Source organism: Oncorhynchus clarkii, chromosome 5 (assembly GCF_045791955.1).
Source record: "Oncorhynchus clarkii lewisi isolate Uvic-CL-2024 chromosome 5, UVic_Ocla_1.0, whole genome shotgun sequence".
In the NCBI taxonomy this organism is placed as follows: domain Eukaryota; kingdom Metazoa; phylum Chordata; class Actinopteri; order Salmoniformes; family Salmonidae; genus Oncorhynchus; species Oncorhynchus clarkii.
In genome coordinates this window covers 17,662,331-17,687,602 of record NC_092151.1, presented here as the reverse complement: position 1 = coordinate 17,687,602, position 25,272 = coordinate 17,662,331, and the positions used below count along the sequence as shown (strand labels likewise).

The 25,272-nt window shown below is 44.7% G+C and overlaps 1 protein-coding gene across 1 annotated transcript in view; it reads right to left on the bottom strand.

Annotated features, from left to right (window-relative positions):
- The window catches only part of LOC139408471 (rho guanine nucleotide exchange factor 28-like), a 109,784-nt gene that overhangs the window by 39,865 nt on the left and 44,647 nt on the right, over window positions 1–25,272 (bottom strand). The window contains exons 10-20 of the mRNA XM_071152406.1: window positions 19,487–19,596; window positions 18,177–18,460; window positions 17,528–17,714; window positions 13,941–14,064; window positions 8,007–8,049; window positions 7,080–7,181; window positions 5,671–5,794; window positions 4,495–4,672; window positions 4,083–4,138; window positions 3,811–3,871; window positions 3,459–3,597 (exon numbers count right to left, since the gene is read on the bottom strand). Coding sequence (XP_071008507.1) covers window positions 3,459–3,597; window positions 3,811–3,871; window positions 4,083–4,138; window positions 4,495–4,672; window positions 5,671–5,794; window positions 7,080–7,181; window positions 8,007–8,049; window positions 13,941–14,064; window positions 17,528–17,714; window positions 18,177–18,460; window positions 19,487–19,596 — 1,408 coding nt within the window. The remainder of the gene's footprint in view (window positions 1–3,458; window positions 3,598–3,810; window positions 3,872–4,082; window positions 4,139–4,494; window positions 4,673–5,670; window positions 5,795–7,079; window positions 7,182–8,006; window positions 8,050–13,940; window positions 14,065–17,527; window positions 17,715–18,176; window positions 18,461–19,486; window positions 19,597–25,272) is intronic.

Sequence of the window (25,272 nt, the reverse complement as noted above, 5' to 3'; positions counted from 1 at the left end):
ATTAAATCCATTATTTAAAAAAAACGGAAAGAATATGGCACCACAACAAACCTGACAAGAGAGGGCCGCCCACCAAAACTCACGGACCAGGCAAGGGTGGCATTAATCAGAGAGGCAACAAAGAGACCAAAGATAACCCTGAAGGAGCTGCAAAGCTCCACAGCGGAGATTGGAGTATCTGTCCATAAGACTACTTTAGCTGTACACTCCACATAGCTGGGTTTACGGAAGAGTGGCCAGAAAAAAAGCCATTGCTGAAAGAAAAAAATAAGCAAACACGTTTGGTGTTCACCAAAAGTAATGTGGGAGACTCCCCAAACATATGGAAGAAAGGGTACTCTGGTCAGATGAGACTAAAATTGAGCTTTTTGGCCATCAAGGAAAATGCTATGTCTGGCGCAAACCCAACACCTCCCATCACCCCAAGAACATCATCCCCACAGTGAAGCATGATGGTGGCAGCATTATGCTGTGGGGATGTTTTTCATCGGCAGGGACTGGGAAACTGGTCAGAATTGAAGGAATGATGGATGACCCTAAATACAGGGAAATTCTTGAGGGAAACCTGTTTCAGTCTTCCAGAGATTTGAGACTGGGACGGAGGTTCACCTTCCAGCAGGACAATGACCCTAAGCATACTGCTAAAGCAACACTCGAGTGGTCTGTGGTATGACTTAAAGATTGCTGTACACCAGCGGAACACATCCAACTTGAGGGAGCTGGAGCAGTTTTGCCTTGAGGAATGGGCAAATATCCCAGTGGCTAGATGTGCCATGCTTATAGAGACATACACCAAGAGACTTGCAGCTGTAATTGCTGCAAAAGGTGGCTCTACAAAGTATTGGCTTTTTGGGGGTGTGAATAGTTATGCACGCTCAAGTTCTGTTTTTTGTCTTATTTTTTGTTTGTCTCACAAAAAAAGTATCTTAAAAGTCGTAGGCATGTTGGGTAAATCAAATGATACAAAACCCCTAAAAAATAATTTTAATTCCAGGGTGTAAGGCAACAAAATAGGAAAAATGTTAAGGGGGATATGGACACCCCTTCAAATTAGTGGATTCAGCTATTTCAGCCACACATGTTTCTGACAGCTGTATAAAATCGAGCACACAACCATGCAATCTCCATAGGTAATATTGGCAGTAGAATGGCCTTACTGAAGAGCTCATTGACTTTCAGTGTGGCATAGGATGCCACCTCTCTAACAAGTCAGTGTGCCAAATTTCTTCCCTGCTAGAGCTGCCCCGGTCAACTGTAAGTGCTGTTATTGTGAAGTGGAAACGTCAAGGAGCAACAACGGCTCAGCCGAGAAGTGGTAGGCCACACAAGCTCACAGAACTGGACGGCCGAGTGCTGAAGCGCGTAAAAATTGTCTGTCCTTGGTTTCAACACTCACTACCGAGTTCCAAACTGCCTCTGGAAGCAACGTCAGCACAATAACTGTTCCTTGGGAGCTTCATGAAATGGGTTTCCATGGCAAAGCAGCCGCACACAAGTCTAAGATCACCATGCCCAATGCCAAGCGTTGGCTGGAGTGGTGTGAAGCTCACTGTCGTTGGACTCTGGAGTAGTGGAAGCGCATTCTCTGGAGTGATGAATCACGCTTCATCATCTGGCAGTCCGACAGACAAATCTGGGATTGGCGGATTCCAGGACAACGCTACCTACCTTTGTGGCAACAGTTTGGGGAAGGCCCTTTCCTGTTTCAGCATGACAATGCCCCCGTGTGGAAGTGCTTGACTGGCCTGCACAGAGCCCTGACCTCAACCTCATCGAACACCTTTGGGATGAATTGGAACGCCGACGGAGAGCCAGGCCTAATCGCCCAACATCTGTGCCCGAACACACTAATGCTCACTAGTCCCTGCAGCAATGTTCCAACATCTAGTGGAAAGCCTTCCCAGAAGACTGGAGGCTGTTATAGCAGAAATGGGGGGACCAACTCCATATTAATGCCCATGATTTTGGAATGATTTTGAATGTGTCAACATACTTTTGGTAATGTAGTGTATCACAGATGAGACAAACATGTTCACCTCCCCCTTTAAGGGCAGGAGGTTACCGTGGTAGCATGACTAGAGTCATGTTTGTGCCTGTGAGATTGAGTCTGCCTAGAAGAAAAACAACCTAGCTTGTGAACAAAACAATGTAAATAGCCAAGAAACACAAGAACAAAGTCTCACTTTCCTTTCAAGTAAATTAGACCAACTGTTATGCCTGTGCACGGCGTTACTAAAAATTAATCTTTAACAGCTCCTCAGGTACGCACAGCCCCCAGCCAGGCAGTGTTGCAGTGCGAGGTGAAATAGGCTATATAGGATTCATAGTTCTTTGACTCTTTAATTTACCGGCTACGAAACAAAACGGCAGAAATACTTTGAAAACAGCTACTGCAGTTTTTATTTTACTATGAATGTGATCATACTTAACTATTTTTATTCACAAAATTGTGAGTGAAATGCTCACACTGTGGAGCCCTGACCACCCGCCAACGTGGCTGGTGAAATAGACATCTTACACGCTAATGCCAAAATCTACCCGCATGTGGCAGGTGGCGGGTGTTCCTTTTAGGCCCTGGATACATATTTCCCACAGATCACACAGACCCAGAAATCAAACATCGATAAACTCCCATATCTGTTAGGCGAAATACTGCAGTGTGCAATCACAACAGCACAAACAACACTGTAAATTACAACAATATTGATCCCTACTATTCATACTACAACTATTTGCACATTGCTAAAACTTGAAGTGTCTTTATCTTTTTGAAACCTTTTTGAATGCAATATTTACTGTTAAAAATATTTCACTTTCTTTGGCAATGTAAACATGTTTCCCATGCCAATAAATCTCTTTTGAATTGAATTGAATTTAGAGAGACATACATTGAGTGAGGGAAAGAGAGAGTTACAGAGAGAGTGAGAGAGAGAGAGAGAGAGAGAGAGAGAGAGAGAGAGAGAGGGATGGACAGAGAGAGAGAGAGAGGGATGGACAGAGAGAGAGAGAGGGATGGACAGAGAGAGAGAGAGAGGGATGGACAGAGAGAGAGAGAGGGATGGACAGAGAGAGAGAGAGAGAGGGGGGGAGGAGAGAGGGGTGGACAGAGAGAGAGAGAGAGAGAGAGAGAGAGAGAGAGAGAGAGAGAGAGAAAGAGAGAGAGAGAGAGAGAACCATAGAAAACATTGGGAGAAAAGCTGCAAAATATGTAGCTGCAAATATGTAGCTGCAAAATATGTAGCTGAAACACCCGTAGGGACAGCCAGTATAATGACAAACCAGAATAATAACATGGTCCTGTTAATTGTTATTACTAATTGAGTATTATTATTTTTTCTATTATTATCTATCTGCGTCATCAATGATTTGATATGTGTCTATATGTTTGCTTTGGCAATGTATGTATGTGTATAAAGCCTTTTGAATTTTTTGGAGAGAGAGAGAGATGCTGAGCTGACCTGTCTGTGGCAGAAGGGACGCTCCTGGAGAGGGGGTTGGGGAGGGAGGCTGTTTCCCTCTTGTCCCTCTGGCTCATCATAGGTAGAGAGGCTGAGGTGGAGATCGGACATGGAGAGGGACTGTCTCGCACTGTGAAGTCTGGACGAGGGAGGAGAGGAGAGGAGAGGAGAGGAGAGGAGAGGAGAGGAGAGGAGAGGAGAAGAGAGGAAAGGAGAGGAGAAGAGAGGAAAGGAAAGGAGAAGAGAGAGAGGAATGTTGTTGTTTCAGGATTCCTTCCTCTGAGTGCTTCACAGGATGACAACATCAAGCCATGACATCAATGACCTTTGGACTGTGTGATGTAAAACTCACTCTGCGGGAGGGATGCTGTTCGGTTCTTCACCATAGTAACTGCATACTTATCCTGAAGTTTCTGTAGTTTTAATACAAAGATTTACAAAAAGGAGTCTAGTAGGACACCAGAGAATTAAACATTCCAACTAGATCTCTTCGTTCAACAAAGAGAGATGAGTAGAAGATGTGTCACTGGACTAGTTTACCATTAACACACCCCAATGTTTATGTGTGTGGTTGTGGGGCAGAGGTTCACACACACACACATACACACACAGGCTGGAACTCACCTTTAGACACGGGGGAGCAGAGTCCTTACAACCCTTATGGACCATGACTGTACAACCTGAGGGAGAGAGAGATATTTACATATATAGAGATATCAACCACCAGGATGGAAATATAATAACTACATGAATGAATGGGAATTCTGATACCTTCCCCTAAAATGTGGATCTTTGCAATTATAAACTACTTGGTATCTATGTTGAATGCAAAGAAAGCCTATGGATACATATACACTTTATTTATCTTGAGATATGTCTTGCTACATTTCCAATAAATATATCTGATCTTTTTTTAGTCTCTGTGACAGAGTTGCAGATCACTGAGATATCTTCTATGTTTCTAGCATTGCGGAACACATTGATTGATTTGACTGATACATGACTAATGAGTAAACGGTGACTGCTGATTACTTACAGGAGCAGTGCAGAAGGTCCTTGCCAGTAGCAGGTTTGTCACAGACCAGACAGACGGTGGGACCAGCACAGGAACCCGTGGAGAAACGATGTCCATTCTGCTGTTTGTCCTTATCTGTCCCTTCCTTCTCTCTCTCCTTCTCCTTCCCCTTCTCTCTCTCCTTCTCCTTCCCCTTTCCCTTGGAGAACCAGGGTAGATTCCCAGGGGTGAACATCAGAGGCATGGATAGGCTAGTTAACACACACCCATATACTGTAACTACATCCAAACCATTTCAGAAAGAACCCGTCAAAGCATAGAAAATACTGACTGTAACTCTGTAACACCATAGGTTACACTCAGCTAGCCTTAAGCACTATAATTCAGGTTACTGATACTGTGGTCTGGCTAGCCTATAAGTAGTCACAAATAGCCACACGTACACTGACTCCAATTGAATCAGTTACATGTGAATGATCCAAGCCTTATTTCAGCACATTTTAAAGTCCACTGTGACGGAAATGGGGAGGGGGGGGGGGGTTTTCCACATGCTGATCACCAACAAAGGGTTGATGATTGAAAGGAAATAACCTACAGTGTTTTAATGGTGTTTTGGGTCAATGTTATTTCCCCAAACATTTCCTGCTCTTTGTCATCATTTGAAGAACAGACCCTGAGGTGAATCCTAAGGAGAACGGTTGGGATGATAACAACAATAATATAAGAATAATACATGCTATTTATATAGCACTTTTCAAGGATGCAAATTCTCAAGATAATGGGCTTTTGTATCAGATAATTAAGTGATAATAGCAGCATGATAACTGACAGTCAATGGTATCAGTTTTACAGCACTTTCTGGGTGTGTCATGAATGAATGAATTGGAATTCTGATACCTTCCCCTAAAATGTGGATCTTTGCAATTATAAACTACTTGGTATCTATGTTGAATGCAAAGAAAGCCTATGGATACATATACACTTTATTTATCTTGAGATATGTCTTGCTACATTTCCAATAAATATATCTGATCTTTTTTTAGTCTCTGTGACAGAGTTGCAGATCACTGAGATATCTTCTATGTTTATAGCATTGCGGAACACATTGATTGATTTGACTGATACAGCTGAGACTTGCAGCTGAAAAACGCCAAGGGGGATGAATACTTTTGCAAGGAACTGTATATAGTGTCTCACCTTGTTCTTGTTGCGAGTGGTGGACATCCTGCTCTTGAGGAAGCTGAAGGTACGAATCACTTTGTATTTCTCTGACTCCACCTTGGAGGGGATGTTGTACTTGTCCCACTCCTCCTCTTCAATTCTGTTCAGAAACAATTGGTTTAGCATCATAGCCATATAGGGTTAGAAATGTCAAATCCTCATCAAACGTGACATATGTTGGGTTGTATGAACTGTATAAACTAGAGTCCTGTTTGCTGATCTATTTTTCTTTCTGCCTGGTGATCTTTGCTGACCAACAGCAAATTCATTTGACGTATAGTCCTTACTAATAGTAGTAACGTGACTGTCATCCTTTTCATCAACAAGGAAAGTAAAAGGTAGAAAACACAGCACACAACTTATGAAAGCATACTAGTAATGCTACCAATACAAGCAATACAAATACTTTTGATAATACTAATAATAGTGATAATACTACTACTACTAATAATAATACTAATAATATTAATAACACTAGTACTACTAATAATAATACTAATAATACTAATAATACTAGTAAACATGGTATTTGGTTAGTAGGTCAATCGGTGAGTGACTGTCATACCAGGCTGGATCAAGTATACAGCTTGAACACATGCAATACAAAGCCATAGATGTTTAATACAGAATCAATACAAAAATAAGCCAGGTCCAATAGAATCTTCTGTGTGATTCCAGATAATGGGAGGATAGGCCACGTATACCTGAGAGGTCACAGTTCAATGAAAGATCAATGTGAGTTAAGAATGGGTTACACAGTAGTAGTTAGAGACACGTGCAGCACACATGCACGAATCAAACATGGTTCATTCATTTACATCAACAACATACAAGTGTAATCTCTGAAAGTTAATGGTGATGCCATGCTAGGCAGAGTGCATTGTGGGCACAAATGTAGAGGTTAGATATCAGGATGCACACAGGGGACCTCTAGAGTTAAAAGGGTTGGCATGAAGAGGTTACACTGGGGCTGGAGCTAGGGGGCTAGAGGGCTGGCTTCCAGATCAAGGGAGTTACTGTAGGGTTCATGTCTAGAGTACCTTCATCCAGATCAGGGAAGTTACTGTAGGGTTAATGTCTAGAGTACCTTCATCCAGATCAGGGAAGTTACTGTAGGGTTAATGTCTAGAGTACCTTCATCCAGATCAGGGAAGTTACTGTAGGGTTAATGTCTTGAGTACCTTCATCCAGATCAGGGAAGTTACTGTAGGGTTAATGTCTAGAGGGCCAGCATCCAGATCAGGGAAGTTACTGTAGGGTTAATGTCTAGAGGGCCAGCATCCAGATCAGGGGAGTTACTGTAGAGTTAGAGGCTATTGGGCTATCTTCCCAGTGGAAAGGAAGGGCCAGGGCTGCCAGCCCAGAAGGGGGCGATGCCCACGTACTCTTTGAGGAACTCTGAGAGGGTGAGGTGTTGAATGGACTCTGTCAGCTCAACGCTGCCCTCGTCGTCTGCAGACTGGGCACGCTTACGAAACCTTAACTCCCTAGGGACACATTACACACACACATTACACACACAGCTCTGATACATACAGTACATAAACACACACACACGCACAAGCACACTCACACACACACAGCTCTGACATACACTAACACACACACAGGTCTGGTACACACTGACATACTCTAGAGGGAGCTATAGAGCTTTGACTGACTATGTGTTCAGGACATTTCAACAGATGAATGGAGGAAGAGGACAAAGGCAGTTGGCATGGTTCCTGGAAGCATCTCATCCCAATGAAGGACATAGTGAGCAGGAAGTAAAGAGGGTCCCTTTTCCTAGTCTGTCTCTCTTGTGTTGGAGCTATTCATTGAAAGGATACTATACAGTAAATCTTTTTACACTCACTGTGTCACAAAGTTACAGAGCATTGGCCTGACTTCATCTGAGGACAGGCCCTGTATTTTAAAATTGCTTTGGACAAAATGTTCATTGACAAATAAACATTTTCTGAGCACAATGAGCTTACAATTTAGTCTACAACCACACTTTGGGTACTGATAAAGGGTGGCTTAAAGGTTTTGTAATATATATGCATCACCTCACCACCTGTGAAGCAGGGTTAAAACAACGCTGCAAGCCTTGGCATGGTAACAGACAAGCCTGGAGTTAAACAAACAAAACACGGTCTTGATATAAAGAGAACCAGGAACTCCACAACAGAGAGAGAGCCCTTGGTCACCCAGCAACCAACTAAGAAGTCATTGTGAGGGCTGGAGAGCCTGGGAATTAGGGGGAAACTGTACAAAACTGTAAGAATGTCAAACACACTTTAGACAGACACGTTAGATCAGTGGATACATACCTTTTTTCGAGAGGCTGCTCTGATAGACTGAATGTTCTCTGTTCTGTGGAGGACAAGACAGCTGAAACATGAACCTTCTGTTTGAAAGTAAACAGCGTGAGAAACATTATCTATGAAAACCAATCAACACAATCAAGTCTGATCAGATACAGATTTTCAGATCCCCCCCCTCAGCCCTGGGTGTCTTCAATGATGTCATCATGGAATGCTGCAATGCTGAGGTTGCACTGTGATTGGGCAGGGTAGCCAAGCCAGACAATGCACTTACTCAAGCCCACACCCTCACATATACACTGACATATGATACTTATGACTTATATATGATATTTTCACACTCACCACATATGCTGCTGCTACTGTCTATTATCTATCCTGCTAGATCAATTACCTGGTACCCCTGCACATCGACTGCTGCTACTGTCTATTATCTATCCTGCTAGATCAATTACCTGGTACCCCTGCACATCGACTGCTGCTACTGTCTATTATCTATCCTGCTAGATCAATTACCTGGTACCCCTGCACATCGACTGCTTGTTCTCCCTGCATGGGTTATTCCCCTTCATGGTTTTGAGTACTTTTGAACTCTATTGATATTTTCTCTCCACACAGTCCGTCTTTCATTTTAGCTTGAGCGCAAACCCTCATACTGGCTTTCTACTCCCTGTATATAGCCATGTTATTTTCTACTCCCTGTATATAGATAGCCATGTTAATTTCTACTTCCTGTATTTAGCCATGTTAATTTCTACTCCCTGTATATAGCCATGTTAATTTCTACTCCCTGTATTTAGCCATGTTAATTTCTACTCCCTGTATATAGCCATGTTAATTTCTACTTCCTGTATATAGCCATGTTAATTTCTACTTCCTGTATATAGCCATGTTATTGTTACTCGTCATTGTGGTTCATTATTCACTTAGAATGTATTCCTTATTTTTTTATTTTACTAGTCAAGTCAGTTAAGAACAAATTCTTATTTACAATGACGGCCTACACCGTACCACTATTCACATTTTTCATTTTTTATGTTTCTCTCTGCAAAAGGACCCGTAAGTAAACATTTCACTGTTGTTTATGGAGCATGTGACAAATACTATTTTAGTAGATTTTTGACATACAAGCACACTTACATACACATGTACCTGCACGGACACACACAGTAGCCACATGCCTGCCAGGCCTGGTGTTAGCACAGTGTGAGTTTTGGAAGCTAGGGGCTCTAAGGTTTTGAGAATGACACAAATATTATAAAGTCCACAAAGTTTGCTGCTTCAGCGTCTTTAGATATTTTTGTCATATGTTACCATGGAACACTGAAGCATAATTACAAGCATTTCGTAAGTGTCAATGGCTTTTATTGACAATTACATGAAATTGATGCAAAGAGTCAATATTTGCAGTGTTGACCATTCTTTTTCAAGACCTCTCCAATTCACCCTGGCATGCTGTCAATTAACTTCTGGGCCACATCCTGACTGATGGCAGCCCATTATTTTATAATCAATGCTTGGAGTTTGTCAGAATTTGTGGGTTTTTGTTTGTTCACCCGCCTCTTGAGGATTGACCACAAGTTCTCAATGGGATTAAGGTCTGGGGAGTTTCCTGGCCATGGACAAAAATATTGATGTTTTGTTCCCCGAGCCACTTAGTTATCACTTTTGCCTTATGGCAAGGTGCTCCATCATGCTGGAAAAGGCATTGTTCGTCACCAAACTTTTCCTGGATGGTTGGAAGAAGTTGCTCTCGGAGGATGTGTTGGTATCATTCTTTATTCATGGCTGCCCTAAACAATCGGAAAGGGGATTCATCAGAGAAAATGACTTTACCCTAGTCCTCAGCAGTCCAATCCCTGTACATTTTGTAGAATATCAGTCTGTCCCTGATGTTTTTCCTGGAGAAAAGTGGCTTCTTTGCTGCCCTTCTTGACACCAGGCCATCCTCCAAAAGTCTTTGCCTCACTGTGTGTGCAGATGCACTCACACCTGCCTGCTGCCATTTCTGAGCAAGCTCTGTACTGGTGCTGCCCCGATCCCGCAGCTGAATCAACTTTAGGAGACGGTCCTGGTGCTTGCTGGACTTTTTTGGGCGCCCTGAAACCTTCTTCACAACAATTGAACCACTCTCCTTGAAGTTCTTGATGATCTGATAAATGGTTGATTTGGGTGCAATCTTACTGGCAGCAATATCCTTGCCTGTGAAGCCATTTTTGTGCAAGAAATGATGACGGGACGTGTTTCCTTGCAGGTAACCATGGTTGATAGAGGAAGAACAATGATTCCAAGCACCACCCTCCTTTTGAATCTTCCAGTCTGTTATTCGAACTCAATCAGCATGACAGAGTGATCTCCAGCCTTGTCAACACTCACACCTGTGTTAACGAGAGAATCATCGTCAAGATGTCAGCTGGTCCTTTTGTGGCCGGGCTGAAATGCAGTGGAAATGTTATTTTGGGATTCAGTTCATTTGCATGGCAAAAAGGGACCTTGCAATTCATCTGATCACTCTTCATAACATTCTGGAGTATATGCTAATTGCCATCATACAAACTGAGGCAGCAGACTTTGTGAAAATTAAAATTTGTGTCATTGGCCACAACTTACTAGCAGGGTGGAGCACAGACAGAGATTTAGACAGAGAGATGGGGCATCTACAGGGCAGAGTGGACACAGCACTCACTAGACCATCTACAGGGCAGAGTGGACATAGCACTCACTAGACCATCTACAGGGCAGAGTGAACATAGCACTCACTAGACCATCTACAGGGCAGAGTGAACATAGCACTCACTAGACCATCCACAGGGCAGAGTGGACACAGCACTCACTAGACCATCCACAGGGCAGAGTGGACATAGCACTCACTAGACCATCTACAGGGCAGAGTGTACATAGCACTCACTAGACCATCTACAGGGCAGAGTGAACATAGCACTCACTAGACCATCTACAGGGCAGAGTGAACATGGCACTCACTAGACCATCCACAGGGCAGAGTGGACACAGCACTCACTAGACCATCTACAGGGCAGAGTGAACATAGCACTCACTAGACCATCTACAGGGCAGAGTAGACATAGCACTCCCTAGACCATCCACAGGGCAGAGTGTACATAGCACTCACTAGACCATCTACAGGGCAGAGTAGACATAGCACTCACTAGACCATCTACAGGGCAGAGTGAACATAGCACTCACTAGACCATCCACAGGGCAGAGTGAACATAGCACTCACTAGACCACTCAGAGGAACAGAGGGAGGACGTGGATGTAATCAGAGCCATACATAGATAGATACAGTATATACATACGGGTTTGGATGTGACTATACAGTAAATGTACCTACACTATGGTATAGTCACTTTGGTTACATGTTAGTTACAATCAGTAGCTGACTATCTACTGAAGCTGCTTCAATTAGTGACAACACAGAGAGCATGTTAACTCAGGTACGTAGAGCACATCACATTTTACATTTTAGTCATTCAGCAGACGCTCTTATCCAGAGCCACTTACAGTTAGGACATTCATCTTAAGATAGCTAGGTGGGACAACCACATATCACAGGCATAGTAAGTACATTTTTCCTCAATAAAGTAGCTATCAGCAAAGTCAGTGCTAGAAAGGGGGAAAAAAGTCAAGAGCGAGTGTTCGTTCACGAAAAGCAGGGGGGGGGGGGGGCGAGGAGGAGTTGCGAGGGGTGTTGCTATTGGATTATTTAAGATACTCTTTGAAGAGGTAGGGTTTCAGATGTTTTTGGAAGATGGGCAGGGACTCCGCTGTCCTAGCTTTTGGGGGAAGCTGGTTCCACCATGGGGGTGCCAGGACAGAGAAGAGCTTGGACTGGGCTGAGTGGGAGCTGTCCTCCCGTAGGGGTGGGAGGGCCAAGAGACCAGAGGTCTGAGGAATGGAGTGCTCGGGATGGGGGGTAGGGTTTGAGCATAGCCTGAAGGTAGGGAGGGGCCTACTGCTTACTGTACTACTCAAACTCCCATGACAAACCAAACAAGTGAAAAGAGACTTAGCTCAAATAAGGTCAATCCAGGTCATACAGTGCCTTGCGAAAGTATTCGGCCCCCTTGAACTTTGCGACCTTTTGCCACATTTCAGGCTTCAAACATAAAGATATAAAACTGTATTTTTTTGTGAAGAATCAACAACAAGTGGGACACAATCATGAAGTGGAACGACATTTATTGGATATTTCAAACTTTTTTAACAAATCAAAAACTGAAAAATTGGGCGTGCAAAATTATTCAGCCCCCTTAAGTTAATACTTTGTAGCGCCACCTTTTGCTGCGATTACAGCTGTAAGTCGCTTGGGGTATGTCTCTATCAGTTTTGCACATCGAGAGACTGAATTGTTTTCCCATTCCTTCTTGCAAAACAGCTCGAGCTCAGTGAGGTTGAATGGAGAGCATTTGTGAACAGCAGTTTTCAGTTCTTTCCACAGATTCTCGATTGGATTCAGGTCTGGACTTTGACTTGGCCATTCTAACACCTGGATATGTTTATTTTTGAACCATTCCATTGTAGATTTTGCTTTATGTTTTGGATCATTGTCTTGTTGGAAGACAAATCTCCGTCCCAGTCTCAGGTCTTTTGCAGACTCCATCAGGTTTTCTTCCAGAATGGTCCTGTATTTGGCTCCATCCATCTTCCCATCAATTTTAACCATCTTCCCTGTCCCTGCTGAAGAAAAGCAGGCCCAAACCATGATGCTGCCACCACCATGTTTGACAGTGGGGATGGTGTGTTCAGCTGTGTTGCTTTTACGCCAAACATAACGTTTTGCATTGTTGCCAAAAAGTTCAATTTTGGTTTCATCTGACCAGAGCACCTTCTTCCACATGTTTGGTGTGTCTCCCAGGTGGCTTGTGGCAAACTTTAAACAACACTTTTTATGGATATCTTTAAGAAATGGCTTTCTTCTTGCCACTCTTCCATAAAGGCCAGATTTGTGCAATATACGACTGATTGTTGTCCTATGGACAGAGTCTCCCACCTCAGCTGTAGATCTCTGCAGTTCATCCAGAGTGATCATGGGCCTCTTGGCTGCATCTCTGATCAGTCTTCTCCTTGTATGAGCTGAAAGTTTAGAGGGACGGCCAGGTCTTGGTAGATTTGCAGTGGTCTGATACTCCTTCCATTTCAATATTATCGCTTGCACAGTGCTCATTGGGATGTTTAAAGCTTGGGAAATCTTTTTGTATCCAAATCCGGCTTTAAACTTCTTCACAACAGTATCTCGGACCTGCCTGGTGTGTTCCTTGTTCTTCATGATGCTCTCTGCGCTTTTAACGGACCTCTGAGACTATCACAGTGCAGGTGCATTTATACGGAGACTTGATTACACACAGGTGGATTGTATTTATCATCATTAGTCATTTAGGTCAACATTGGATCATTCAGAGATCCTCACTGAACTTCTGGAGAGAGTTTGCTGCACTGAAAGTAAAGGGGCTGAATAATTTTGCACGCCCAATTTTTCAGTTTTTGATTTGTTAAAAAAGTTTGAAATATCCAATAAATGTCGTTCCACTTCATGATTGTGTCCCACTTGTTGTTGATTCTTCACACAAAAATACAGTTTTATATCTTTATGTTTGAAGCCTGAAATGTGACAAAAGGTCGCAAAGTTCAAGGGGGCCGAATACTTTCGCAAGGCACTGTATAAGCTACATTTACACAAGCAGTCCAATTCTGGTCTTTTGACCATAATTTGGCAAAAGTTCAGAATTGGGCTGCCTGTGTAAACACAGCCATGGAAGGACAGAACCAAAAATACAAAGACGAACAAGGACTATCAATATAATCAATATAATCATCAGAGAAAACACTGTCAACTGTATTCCAATCGAAGTAATAAAGTTCTCAGTAATGGTTTCTCAATGGGAGGTTATTAACTGTATAATAGGTCCCAGGGACACTAACCTGGACTGAGGTCAGAGGTCGCAGGCGTGGCTAAGGTTTTGCGGGAGAAGCGGGGGGGCAGCAGGCTGATCTTGGGGGAGGAGTAGGAGTAGGAGCGGTGTCTGATCCCCTGGTTGCCCATATCCTGGAACAATACAATAATACAACACTCAGGTCATACATCTGCTGTATGTTAAAGCCCTGATACATCTGTTGTATGTTAAAGCCCTGATACATCTGTTGTATGTTAAAGCCCTGATACATCTGTTGTATACCCGTTAAAGCCCTGATACATCTGTTGTATACCCGTTAAATCCCTGATACATCTGTTGTATACCCGTTAAATCCCTGATACATCTGTTGTATACCCGTTAAAGCCCTGAAACATCTGTTGTATACCCGTTAAAGCCCTGATACATCTGTTGTATACCCGTTAAAGCCCTGATACATCTGTTGTATACCCGTTAAAGCCCTGATACATCTGTTGTATACCCGTTAAATCCCTGATACATCTGTTGTATACCCGTTAAATCCCTGATACATCTGTTGTATACCCGTTAAAGCCCTGATACATCTGTTGTATACCCGTTAAATCCCTGATACATCTGTTGTATACCCGTTAAATCCCTGATACATCTGTTGTATACCCGTTAAAGCCCTGATACATCTGTTGTACAATGGCCCTGATACAATGTCCCTGATACATTTGTTGTACAATGGCCCTGATACATCTGTTGTACATTGGCCCTAATACTGTACATCTGTTGTACATAGGCCCTAATACTGTACATCTGTTGTACATTGGCCCTAATACTATGCATATGTTGTACATTGGCTCTAATACATCTGTTGTACATTGGCCCTAATACTATACATCTGTTGTACATTGGCACTAATACTGTACATCTGTTGTACATTGGCCCTAAAACTATACATCTGTTGTACATTGGCCCTAATACTGTACATCTGTTGTACATTGGCCCTAATACTATGCATATGTTGTACATTGGCTCTAATACATCTGTTGTACATTGGCACTAATACTGTACATCTGTTGTACATTGGCCCTAATACTGTACATCTGTTGTACATTGGCCCTAATACTATGCATATGTTGTACATTGGCTCTAATACATCTGTTGTACATTGGCACTAATACTGTACATCTGTTGTACATTGGCCCTAATACTATACATCTGTTGTACATTGGCCCTAATACTGTACATCTGTTGTACATTGGCTCTAATACATCTGTTGTACATTGGCCCTAATACTATACATTTGTTGTACATTGGCCCTAATACTATACATCTGTTGTACATTGGCACTAATACTGTACATCTGTTGTACATTGGCACTAATACTATACATCTGTTGTACATTGGCACTAATACTATACATCTGTTGTACATTGGCCCTGGTACATCTGTAGTACATTGGCCCTAATACTATACATCTGTTGTACATTGGCCCTAATACTATACATCTGTTGTACATTGGCCCTGATACATCTGTTGTACATTGGCCCTGATACATCTGTAGTACATTGGCTCTAATACATCTGTTGTACATTGGCTCTAATACATCTGTTGTACATTGGCACTGATACATCTGTAGTACATTGGCTCTAATACATCTGTTGTACATTGGCTCTGATACATTGGCCCTTTTACATTTTCCCTGATACATTGGCCATAATACATTGGCCCTAATATAACATCTCTAATTCAATGTCCCTAATACATTGTCCCTAATACATTGTCCCCAATACAATATCCCTAATGGATTGGCCCTAATGCAATGGCCCTAATACAATGGCCCTAATACATTGGCCCTAATACATTGGCCCTAATACATTGGTAAGTCTCTGTGTGTGAGGGTTGAGGAGAAGGCTTCAGCCTGGCCCTAATACATTGGTAAGTCTCTGTGTGTGAGGGTTGAGGAGAAGGTTTCAGCCTGGCCCTAATACATTGGTAAGTCTCTGTGTGTGAGGGTTGAGGAGAAAGCTTCAGCCTGGCCCTAATACATTGGTAAGTCTCTGTGTGTGAGAGTTGAGGAGAGGCTTCAGCCTGGCCCTAATACATTGGTAATTCTCTGTGTGTGAGGGTTGAGGAGAAAGCTTCAGCCTGGCCCTAATACATTGGTAAGTCTCTGTGTGTGAGGGTTGAGGAGCAGGCTTCAGCCTGGCCCTAATACATTGGTAATTCTCTGTGTGTGAGGGTTGAGGAGAAAGCTTCAGCCTGGCCCTAATACAATGGTAAGTATCTGTGTGTGAGGGTTGAGGAGCAGGCTTCAGCCTGGCCCTAATACATTGGTAATTCTCTGTGTGTGAGGGTTGAGGAGAAAGCTTCAGCCTGGCCCTAATACATTGCTAAGTCTCTGTGTGTGAGGGTTGATGAGAAGGCTTCAGCCTGGCCCTAATACATTGGTAAGTCTCTGTGTGTGAGGGTTGAGGAGAGGCTTCAGCCTGGCCCTAATACATTGGTAATTCTCTGTGTGTGAGGGTTGAGGAGAAAGCTTCAGCCTGGCCCTAATACATTGGTAAGTCTCTTGTGTGTGAGGGTTGAGGAGAAGGCTTCAGCCTGGCCCTAATACATTGGTAAGTCTCTGTGTGTGAGGGTTGAGGAGAAGGCTTCAGCCTGGCCCTAATACATTGGTAAGTCTCTGTGTGTGAGGGTTGAGGAGAAGGCTTCAGCCTGGCCCTAATACATTGGTAAGTCTCTGTGTGTGAGGGTTGAGGAGAAGGCTTCAGCCTGGCCCTAATACATTGGTAAGTCTCTGTGTGTGAGGGTTGAGGAGAAGGCTTCAGCCTGGCCCTAATACATTGGTAAGTCTCTGTGTGTGAGGGTTGAGGAGAAGGCTTCAGCCTGGCCCTAATACATTGGTAAGTCTCTGTGTGTGAGGGTTGAGGAGAGGCTTCAGCCTGGCCCTAATACATTGGTAAGTCTCTGTGTGTGAGGGTTGAGGAGAGGCTTCAGCCTGGCCCTAATACATTGGTAAGTCTCTGTGTGTGAGGGTTGAGGAGAAAGCTTCAGCCTGGCCCTAATACATTGGTAAGTCTCTGTGTGTGAGGGTTGAGGAGAGGTTTCAGCCTGGCCCTAATACATTGGTAAGTCTCTGTGTGTGAGGGTTGAGGAGAGGCTTCAGCCTGGCCCTAATACATTGGTAAGTCTCTGTGTGTGAGGGTTGAGGAGAGGCTTCAGCCTGGCCCTAATACATTGGTAAGTATCTGTGTGTGAGGGTTGAGGAGAAAGCTTCAGCCTGGCCCTAATACATTGGTAAGTCTCTGTGTGTGAGGGTTGAGGAGAGGCTTCAGCCTGGCCCTAATACATTGGTAAGTCTCTGTGTGTGAGGGTTGAGGAGAAAGCTTCAGCCTGGCCCTAATACATTGGTAAGTCTCTGTGTGTGAGGGTTGAGGAGAGGCTTCAGCCTGGCCCTAATACATTGGTAAGTCTCTGTGTGTGAGGGTTGAGGAGAAGGCTTCAGCCTGGCCCTAATACATTGGTAAGTCTCTGTGTGTGAGGGTTGAGGAGAAGGCTTCAGCCTGGCCCTAATACATTGGTAAGTCTCTGTGTGTGAGGGTTGAGGAGAAAGCTTCAGCCTGGTACCTTTGCGAGGGGGGGGTCGCCGTCTGAGGATGCGGAGTGTGTGCGTGTGCAGGTGAGGTCTGGGGAGGTGTCGTCCCCGCTGCTACGAGGGTCAGAGGTCAGGGGAGAGATGGGAGAGAGGGAAGACTTCACCAGGAACCCCTCCTCATCTCCCTCACTGTCCATCACTAGAGCTACCAGACTGGGGCTGTCAGGGAGAGAAAGAGGAGGAAACGTCCACATTAAGGCCCCTCCCAATATACTGCAGCCGCCTCCTATCCATACTCTAAGTGCTGAAACCAACAGCTGAAATATGAACATTTGTGTCATATATGGTGCATGGGAAAAGTAGATCAATTGGCTACAGCAAAAACTGTATGGGTTCAAGACTACCTGAACACGCCACAACATCCATATTGAGAAAGCATCACACCATAAGAACATACTGAATATATTTGGTCTGGTAAGAGCAAACAATACATGTAATCTTCTGTTTATTATAGCAGTACAATAATACACAACTGTGATACAGCACTTTTGGTTTCTTTCAGTCAACAATGCTGATGTGATATCTCAATGCTCTTGAATCACCTTTATCTTCTCTTGATCTAAAAATTAAACACAATGTCTTGAGTAACAGGAGGTCAGATGAATGGGCGGAGTTTGATACCTGAGGTCAGGGGATTCCAGAGGCGGGCTCCCTCCCTGATTGGTTAGGTAAGAGTGGGAGTTGCTGTTGAGTCGGGCGAGGGCTCGGTCAGCGGGGGAAGGTGAGGGAGAGGGGGAGTGAGAGACGGAGGGGGACTGTTGTTCCTCTAGTCCCAATGGAGGTAGAGGGGTGGAGGTGGCCTGGAGCAGGCACTCTGAGGCCACCGAGTCCCACACCCTGCTGACAGTCACAGAGCTGTCCCTCGTTATCCCAGCAACACTGACATTAGCCCTTAGGTCATCCACCTGAGCGAGAGAGAGAGAGAGAGAGAGAGAGAGAGAGAGAGAGAGAGAGAGAGAGAGAGAGAGAGAGAGAGAGAGAGAGAGAGAGAGAGAGAGAGATAGATAGAGAGAGAGAGAGAGAGAGAAGCAACAACAGAGTAATATATCAAAAAAGTATCTACTCAAAGACCATATCATATATCAGGTTAGTATGCTGGTAAGGTGGTGTGGTGTACCTCATGATCAGGTTAGCATGATGGTTAGGTGGTGTACTTCATGATCAGGTTAGTATTCTGGTAAGGTGGCGTACCTCATGATCAGGTTAGTATGATGGTAAGGTGGTGTAATTCATGATAAGGTTAGTATGATGGTAAGGTGGTGTACCTCATGATCAGGTTAGTATGCTGGTAAGGTGGTGTACCCCATGATCAGGTTAGCATGATGGTTAGGTGGTGTACCCCATGATCAGGTTAGTATGCTGGTAAGGTGGCGTACCTCATGATCAGGTTAGTATGCTGGTAAGGTGGCGTACCTCATGATCAGGTTAGTATGATGGTAAGGTGGTGTACCTCATGATCAGGTTAGCATGATGGTTAGGTGGTGTACCCCATGATCAGGTTAGTATGCTGGTAAGGTGGCGTACCTCATGATCAGGTTAGTATGATGGTAAGGTGGTGTAATTCAAGATAAGGTTAGTATGATGGTAAGGTGGTGTACCCCATGATCAGGTTAGTATGCTGGTAAGGTGGTGTACCCCATGATCAGGTTAGTATGCTGGTAAGGTGGTGTACCTCATGATCAGGTTAGTATGATGGTAAGGTGGTGTACCCCATGATCAGGTTAGTATGCTGGTAAGGTGGTGTACCCCATGATCAGGTTAGTATGCTGGTAAGGTGGCGTACCTCATGATCAGGTTAGTATGATGGTAAGGTGGTGTAATTCATGATCAGGTTAGTATGATGGTAAGGTGGTGTACCTCATGATCAGGTTAGTATGCTGGTAAGGTGGTGTACCCCATGATCAGGTTAGTATGCTGGTAAGGTGGTGTACCTCTGTGTCGAGCTGACTCCTGCCTTTGATGATGGAGGCTAATGTGTCTGCAGCAGCAGAGTGAGAGAACTGTCTCTGGGTTCCTCTGGGGTGGGTCGTCTGGGACTTTACTGGAGAAACACAAGAGATGCACTGAGAATAACTACAGGCAGTTTGGGGGGGTTAGCCATCAGTCAAACAGCGGGTGAAATGAACACTGCCCAAAGAATTACCAGCAAAATGTGTGCTAAGTAAGAACATTATGGTCAAAAATATACTGATTGAGGTTATCAAAACACAAACAGACTGATGATGTAGTAAATCGCTCAATCATCAAAACAACATTTAATTGGCAAATACCAGTTCAGAGGTGAATAGCATGCAGTTACGACAATGGAAAACATCCCTTTCTTTTGACGTGGTACTTCTAGAATGTACATGATGGAAAATATTCCTTCCTATTTCCCATATATCAGCTGCTTGGCTGGGCTCTGATAGGTCTGTGTCAGTGAGCCAACAATTTGACTGGTCTATGACTGGTTAAAAGGACAATAGTGTGGAGAACAGAGGAAAATAAAGAGAGAGAGAGAGAGAGGGGGGGGGGGGGGCGATAGAGAGAGAGGGAGAGAGAGAGAGAGAGAGGGCGATAGAGAGAGAGGGAGAGAGAGAGAGAGAGAGAGGGGGGGGGGCGATAGAGAGAGAGGGAGAGAGAGGGGGGGGCGATAGAGAGAGAGGGAGAGAGAGAGAGGGCGGTAGAGAGAGGGAGAGAGAGGGGGGGGGGGCGATAGAGAGAGAGGGAGAGAGAGGGGGGGGGGCAATAGAGAGAGAGGGAGAGAGAGAGAGAGGGAGGGCGATAGAGAGAGGGAGGGCGATAGAGAGAGGGAGGGCGATAGAGAGAGGGAGAGAGAGAGAGGGAGGGCGATAGAGAGAGGGAGAGAGAGAGAGAGGGAGGGCGATAGAGAGAGAGAGAGAGAGAGAGACAGAGGGTGATAGAGAAAGAGGGCGAGAGAGCAAGAGAGCGCGAGAGAGAGAGAGAGCGTGAGAGAGAGAGAGAGAGAGAGAGAGAGAGAGAGAGAGAGCGGGAGAGCGAGCGAGAGAGAGAGAGAGAGAGAGAGAGAGAGAGAGAGAGAGAGAGAGAGAGAGAGGGAGAGAGAGAATAGAGGAAAATAAAGAGAGAGAACGAATGATGCAGTATTACTCGTTTCTGACCTTTAGAGGGTTGTTATGTTAAAGCAAAGCTTGGAACAGAACCGCTACAGACATCTAATTTAACCCTTTGGTAGCCTAGTCTGTGGGATGCCAACACGACTAGGGCAATTATAACTATTACACAATCATGGGTCTTATAGTTTAGGTACAGGTGTTTAATACAGATATACACCTAACACTTTGTCTTTTGTCTTAGTATCAGTGACGATCAGGGTTTTCGATTGTGCGCCGGTTGAAAAACATTTTGGCACAATGTTTGAGCATATTTGCTGTCATAGACATAACATCATAAACATACCTCTGCTCAAGGAGATAAAACACGAGACAGTTCTGTTTTCTCCAGCCAGTGTTTGATGTTAGCTGCCAACCGCGCCCCTGCTAATGTTAGGGAAATCCTGTGTATTAGAGGCATTTCCTCCCTGTGCTCTACTGTGGTAGGAATTAGCTTTAGGTTTGCATAATTCCCTCCCTCTGGTCTGCTGTGGTAATGTTAGCGGTAGCAGTAGCGATAGCGGTAGCGTAGCATAGTTCACTCACACACACACACACACTGAGGTCCTTAAGGGACCTCCCGATCTTACCCACTACAACTCCTCCCATAGGAACACATCACAGCCCCCTCACATCACAAACACACTCTTTACCCAATACCCAGTCTGTACTCTGAGACACACATACATGCACGCATTCACAGACACGCCAAACATGCACATGCACGCACACACGCACACACACACACACACACACACACACACACACACACACACACACACAAACATACACACACAAAAGAGGGGAAAGACTGAGGAAGAGAGCTGGCATTTCATAAAAGGGTATCGGAATACAGGTGACTTCCAGACAGAATGGGGGAAACTGTAAAAACCAAACTGCTACTGGAATCCCTGGCAGATGAATGTAATGTGAATATCCAACAACAACAGACAAGTCCCGGCTTTACATCAATGGAACCAGAACCACACTCACTTCCACTATCAGTCCGAATCAGTATCTGATTTGTGAAAACCCTTATTTTCCAGTGTTTTAACACTCCTCATAAGGTACCTAGTGTAAGATACTCCAGAAATAGGATAGTGTATGTCTTGCCTGTTCCCCCCTCTTTACCTGACTTGGAGGTCCTTTTCTGAATGTGTATTCTGAGAAAAGAGGGCAAGGGGTAATAAAAAGGGGAAACAGAGTCAGAGTCCACGTTTTGCCAGTCCTGTAGTTTTCCTACAGTCCCAGGTGTCAGAATCCACGTTTTGCCAGTCCTGTAGTTTTCCTACAGTCCCAGGTGTCAGAGTCTATGTTTTGCCAGTCCTGTAGTTTCCCTACAGTCCCAGGTGTCAGAGTCTGTTTTGCCAGTCCTGTAGTTTTCCTACAGTCCCAGGTGTCAGAGTCTATGTTTTGCCAGTCCTGTAGTTTTCCTACAGTCCCAGGTGTCAGAGTCTATGTTTTGCCAGTCCTGTAGTTTTCCTACAGTCCCAGGTGTCAGAGTCTATGTTTTGCCAGTCCTGTAGTTTTCCTACAGTCCCAGGTGTCAGAGTCTATGTTTTGCCAGTCCTGTAGTTTTCCTACAGTCCCAGGTGTCAGAGTCTATGTTTTGCCAGTCCTGTAGTTTTCCTACAGTCCCAGGTGTCAGAGTCTATGTTTTGCCAGTCCTGCAGTGTTCCTACAGTCCCAGGTGTCAGAGTCTATGTTTTGCCAGTCCTGTAGTGTTCCTACAGTCCCAAGTCCAGAGTCCATGTTTTGCCAGTCCTGTAGTGTTCCTACAGTCCCAGGTGTCAGAGTCTATGTTTTGCCAGTCCTGTAGTTTTCCTACAGTCCCAGGTGTCAGAGTCTATGTTTTGCCAGTCCTGTAGTGTTCCTACAGTCCCAAGTCCAGAGTCCATGTTTTGCCAGTCCTGTAGTGTTCCTACAGTCCCAGGTGTCAGAGTCTATGTTTTGCCAGTCCTGCAGTGTTCCTACAGTCCCAGGTGTCAGAATCCACGTTTTGCCAGTCCTGTAGTGTTCCTACAGTCCCAGGTGTCAGAGTCTATGTTTTGCCAGTCCTGCAGTGTTCCTACAGTCCCAGGTGTCAGAGTCTATGTTTTGCCAGTCCTGTAGTTTTCCTACAGTCCCAGGTGTCAGAGTCTATGTTTTGCCAGTCCTGTAGTGTTCCTACAGTCCCAGGTGTCAGAGTCCACGTTTTGCCAGTCCTGTAGTGTTCCTACAGTCCCAGGTGTCCAGGTGGTCAAAGAGGGAGATGTCAGCCAAGGCCAGAGAATCAAACAAATTATGACAGGAAATGTCACTAAATTGCACAACCTTGAATCCCTGTGGATGTGTACGTGCTGTCAGGAAATGCTGAACAGAACTGAGAGATAGGAAAGAACGGTCCTACAGTCCCAGGTGTCAGAGTCTATGTTTTGCCAGTCCTGTAGTTTTCCTACAGTCCCAGGTGTCAGAGTCTATGTTTTGCCAGTCCTGCAGTGTTCCTACAGTCCCAGGTGTCAGAATCCACGTTTTGCCAGTCCTGTAGTGTTCCTACAGTCCCAGGTGTCAGAGTCTATGTTTTGCCAGTCCTGCAGTGTTCCTACAGTCCCAGGTGTCAGAGTCTATGTTTTGCCAGTCCTGTAGTTTTCCTACAGTCCCAGGTGTCAGAGTCTATGTTTTGCCAGTCCTGTAGTGTTCCTACAGTCCCAGGTGTCAGAGTCCACGTTTTGCCAGTCCTGTAGTGTTCCTACAGTCCCAGGTGTCCAGGTGGTCAAAGAGGGAGATGTCAGCCAAGGCCAGAGAATCAAACAAATTATGACAGGAAATGTCACTAAATTGCACAACCTTGAATCCCTGTGGATGTGTACGTGCTGTCAGGAAATGCTGAACAGAACTGAGAGATAGGAAAGAACGGGATGTGATGACAGCTCTGTATCCTTTCCTAAGGGCTCTTGTTGAGTTAGCCCAATCACCACCACACACACACACACACACACACAATAAACATGCACATAAGCAATAAACTCACGCAAGCAAGCATGCACACACGAAGCAAGCATGCGCACACACACACCAACACCCACACCCACACACACACACACACACACACACACACACACACACACACACACACACACACACACACACACACAGCAGTGTGAGGGACCTGCAGCAGTGTTACAGCCTGCTCCTAGCAGAACCAGACTCCGGTTTCTGAGTTTACAGCAAACTCTCCATTCTCACTGGCATCTCCCCTGACAACGCACAGGAAATTAGCATTTCCCATCACCATGGCAACCCCCTCAAACTTTCAGCATCCTCCTCCTCAACAATACTTTTCACTGGTAAAGTGAGTGAGTGTGTGTGTGTGTGTGTGTGTGTGTGTGTGTGTTTGTGTGTGTGTGTGTGTGTGTGTACACGTTTACTACACTTGTGTGTACCATTATATTTTAGGCTTAGGGGTTGGGTTTAGGGTTAGGATTAGGGTTAGAATTGGGGTTAGGGTTGGAATTAGGGTTAACCGTTAGTGGTTAGGTTTAGGATTAGGAGTTGAGGTTAGGTTTAGGTTTAAGATCAAGGTTAGGGTTAGGGTTAGGTTTAGGGGCTGGGGAAAATAGGTTTTGAATGGGAATCAATTGTTGGTCCTCACAAGTATAGTGTGTGTGAATATGTTTTTTCATGGAAGTATTTCTGTGCATGGGTGTGTGTGTCCTCTCTGTGTGTGCTTTGTCAGAGGGGAGCACGAGGTTCCAGCGTGTGGAAGGATCATCTTAAATGTCAGCTTTTGTAGGGCCTATGACATTTGAGCTTGTTAACATTCCTCCTTTCACTTCAATTACAGAGGTCCACTGTCTGTCCAACCAACGGGCTGGGGTAGGGGAGAGGCAGACGGAGAAAATGGGGAGAGGGGTAAGACTTATTCAGGGAGAGAGTTACTAGGAACCGATGGGCAGGCGGGTGAGGGAGACAGGGGGAGATAGGGGGAGACAGGGGGAGGCAGAGAGAAACAGATTTATTTATGTCCACTCTTAGAAAAAAAGTATTGCTATCTAGAACCTAAAAGAGTCCTTCGACTATACCCGTAGGAGAACCCTTTTGGGTTCCAGGTAGAACACTTTTGGGTTCTATGTAGAACACTTTTGGGTTCCATGTAGAACTCTTTACACAGAGGAACCGAAAAGAGTTCTACCTGGAACCAAAAACGGTTCTCCTATTTAGGCAGCCGAAGAACCCTTTTGGAACCCTTTTTTCTTACAGCGTAGTACACTGTCCAACCCATAAGGATGGGGTTGGGGTGGGGTGGGGAGGAGGGGGCAAGACAGAAGGGAGTCAGGGAGAAAAGAGGGAGACAAGGGGGAGGGGGGTATTTGCTCCTAGTTTAGAGGGAATTTTACTGGATTCAGGTCCCCGTCTGTGGTGACCCCATTCTTCCCTTTGTCCCAGTGACAGGGCAGATTCCTGGGCTAGTTAAGGAGGGGAGAGAGACTGGGACTCTATGAAGCTGAGTCATTATGAGGGACACCATGGTGTGAACAGACAGCACAATCCCCCTGGTTGCAGAGCAGTGAAGGGAGCACAATAAATCCATTAGCTAAACTATTGAACTCAATGAGTCTTACACCCCT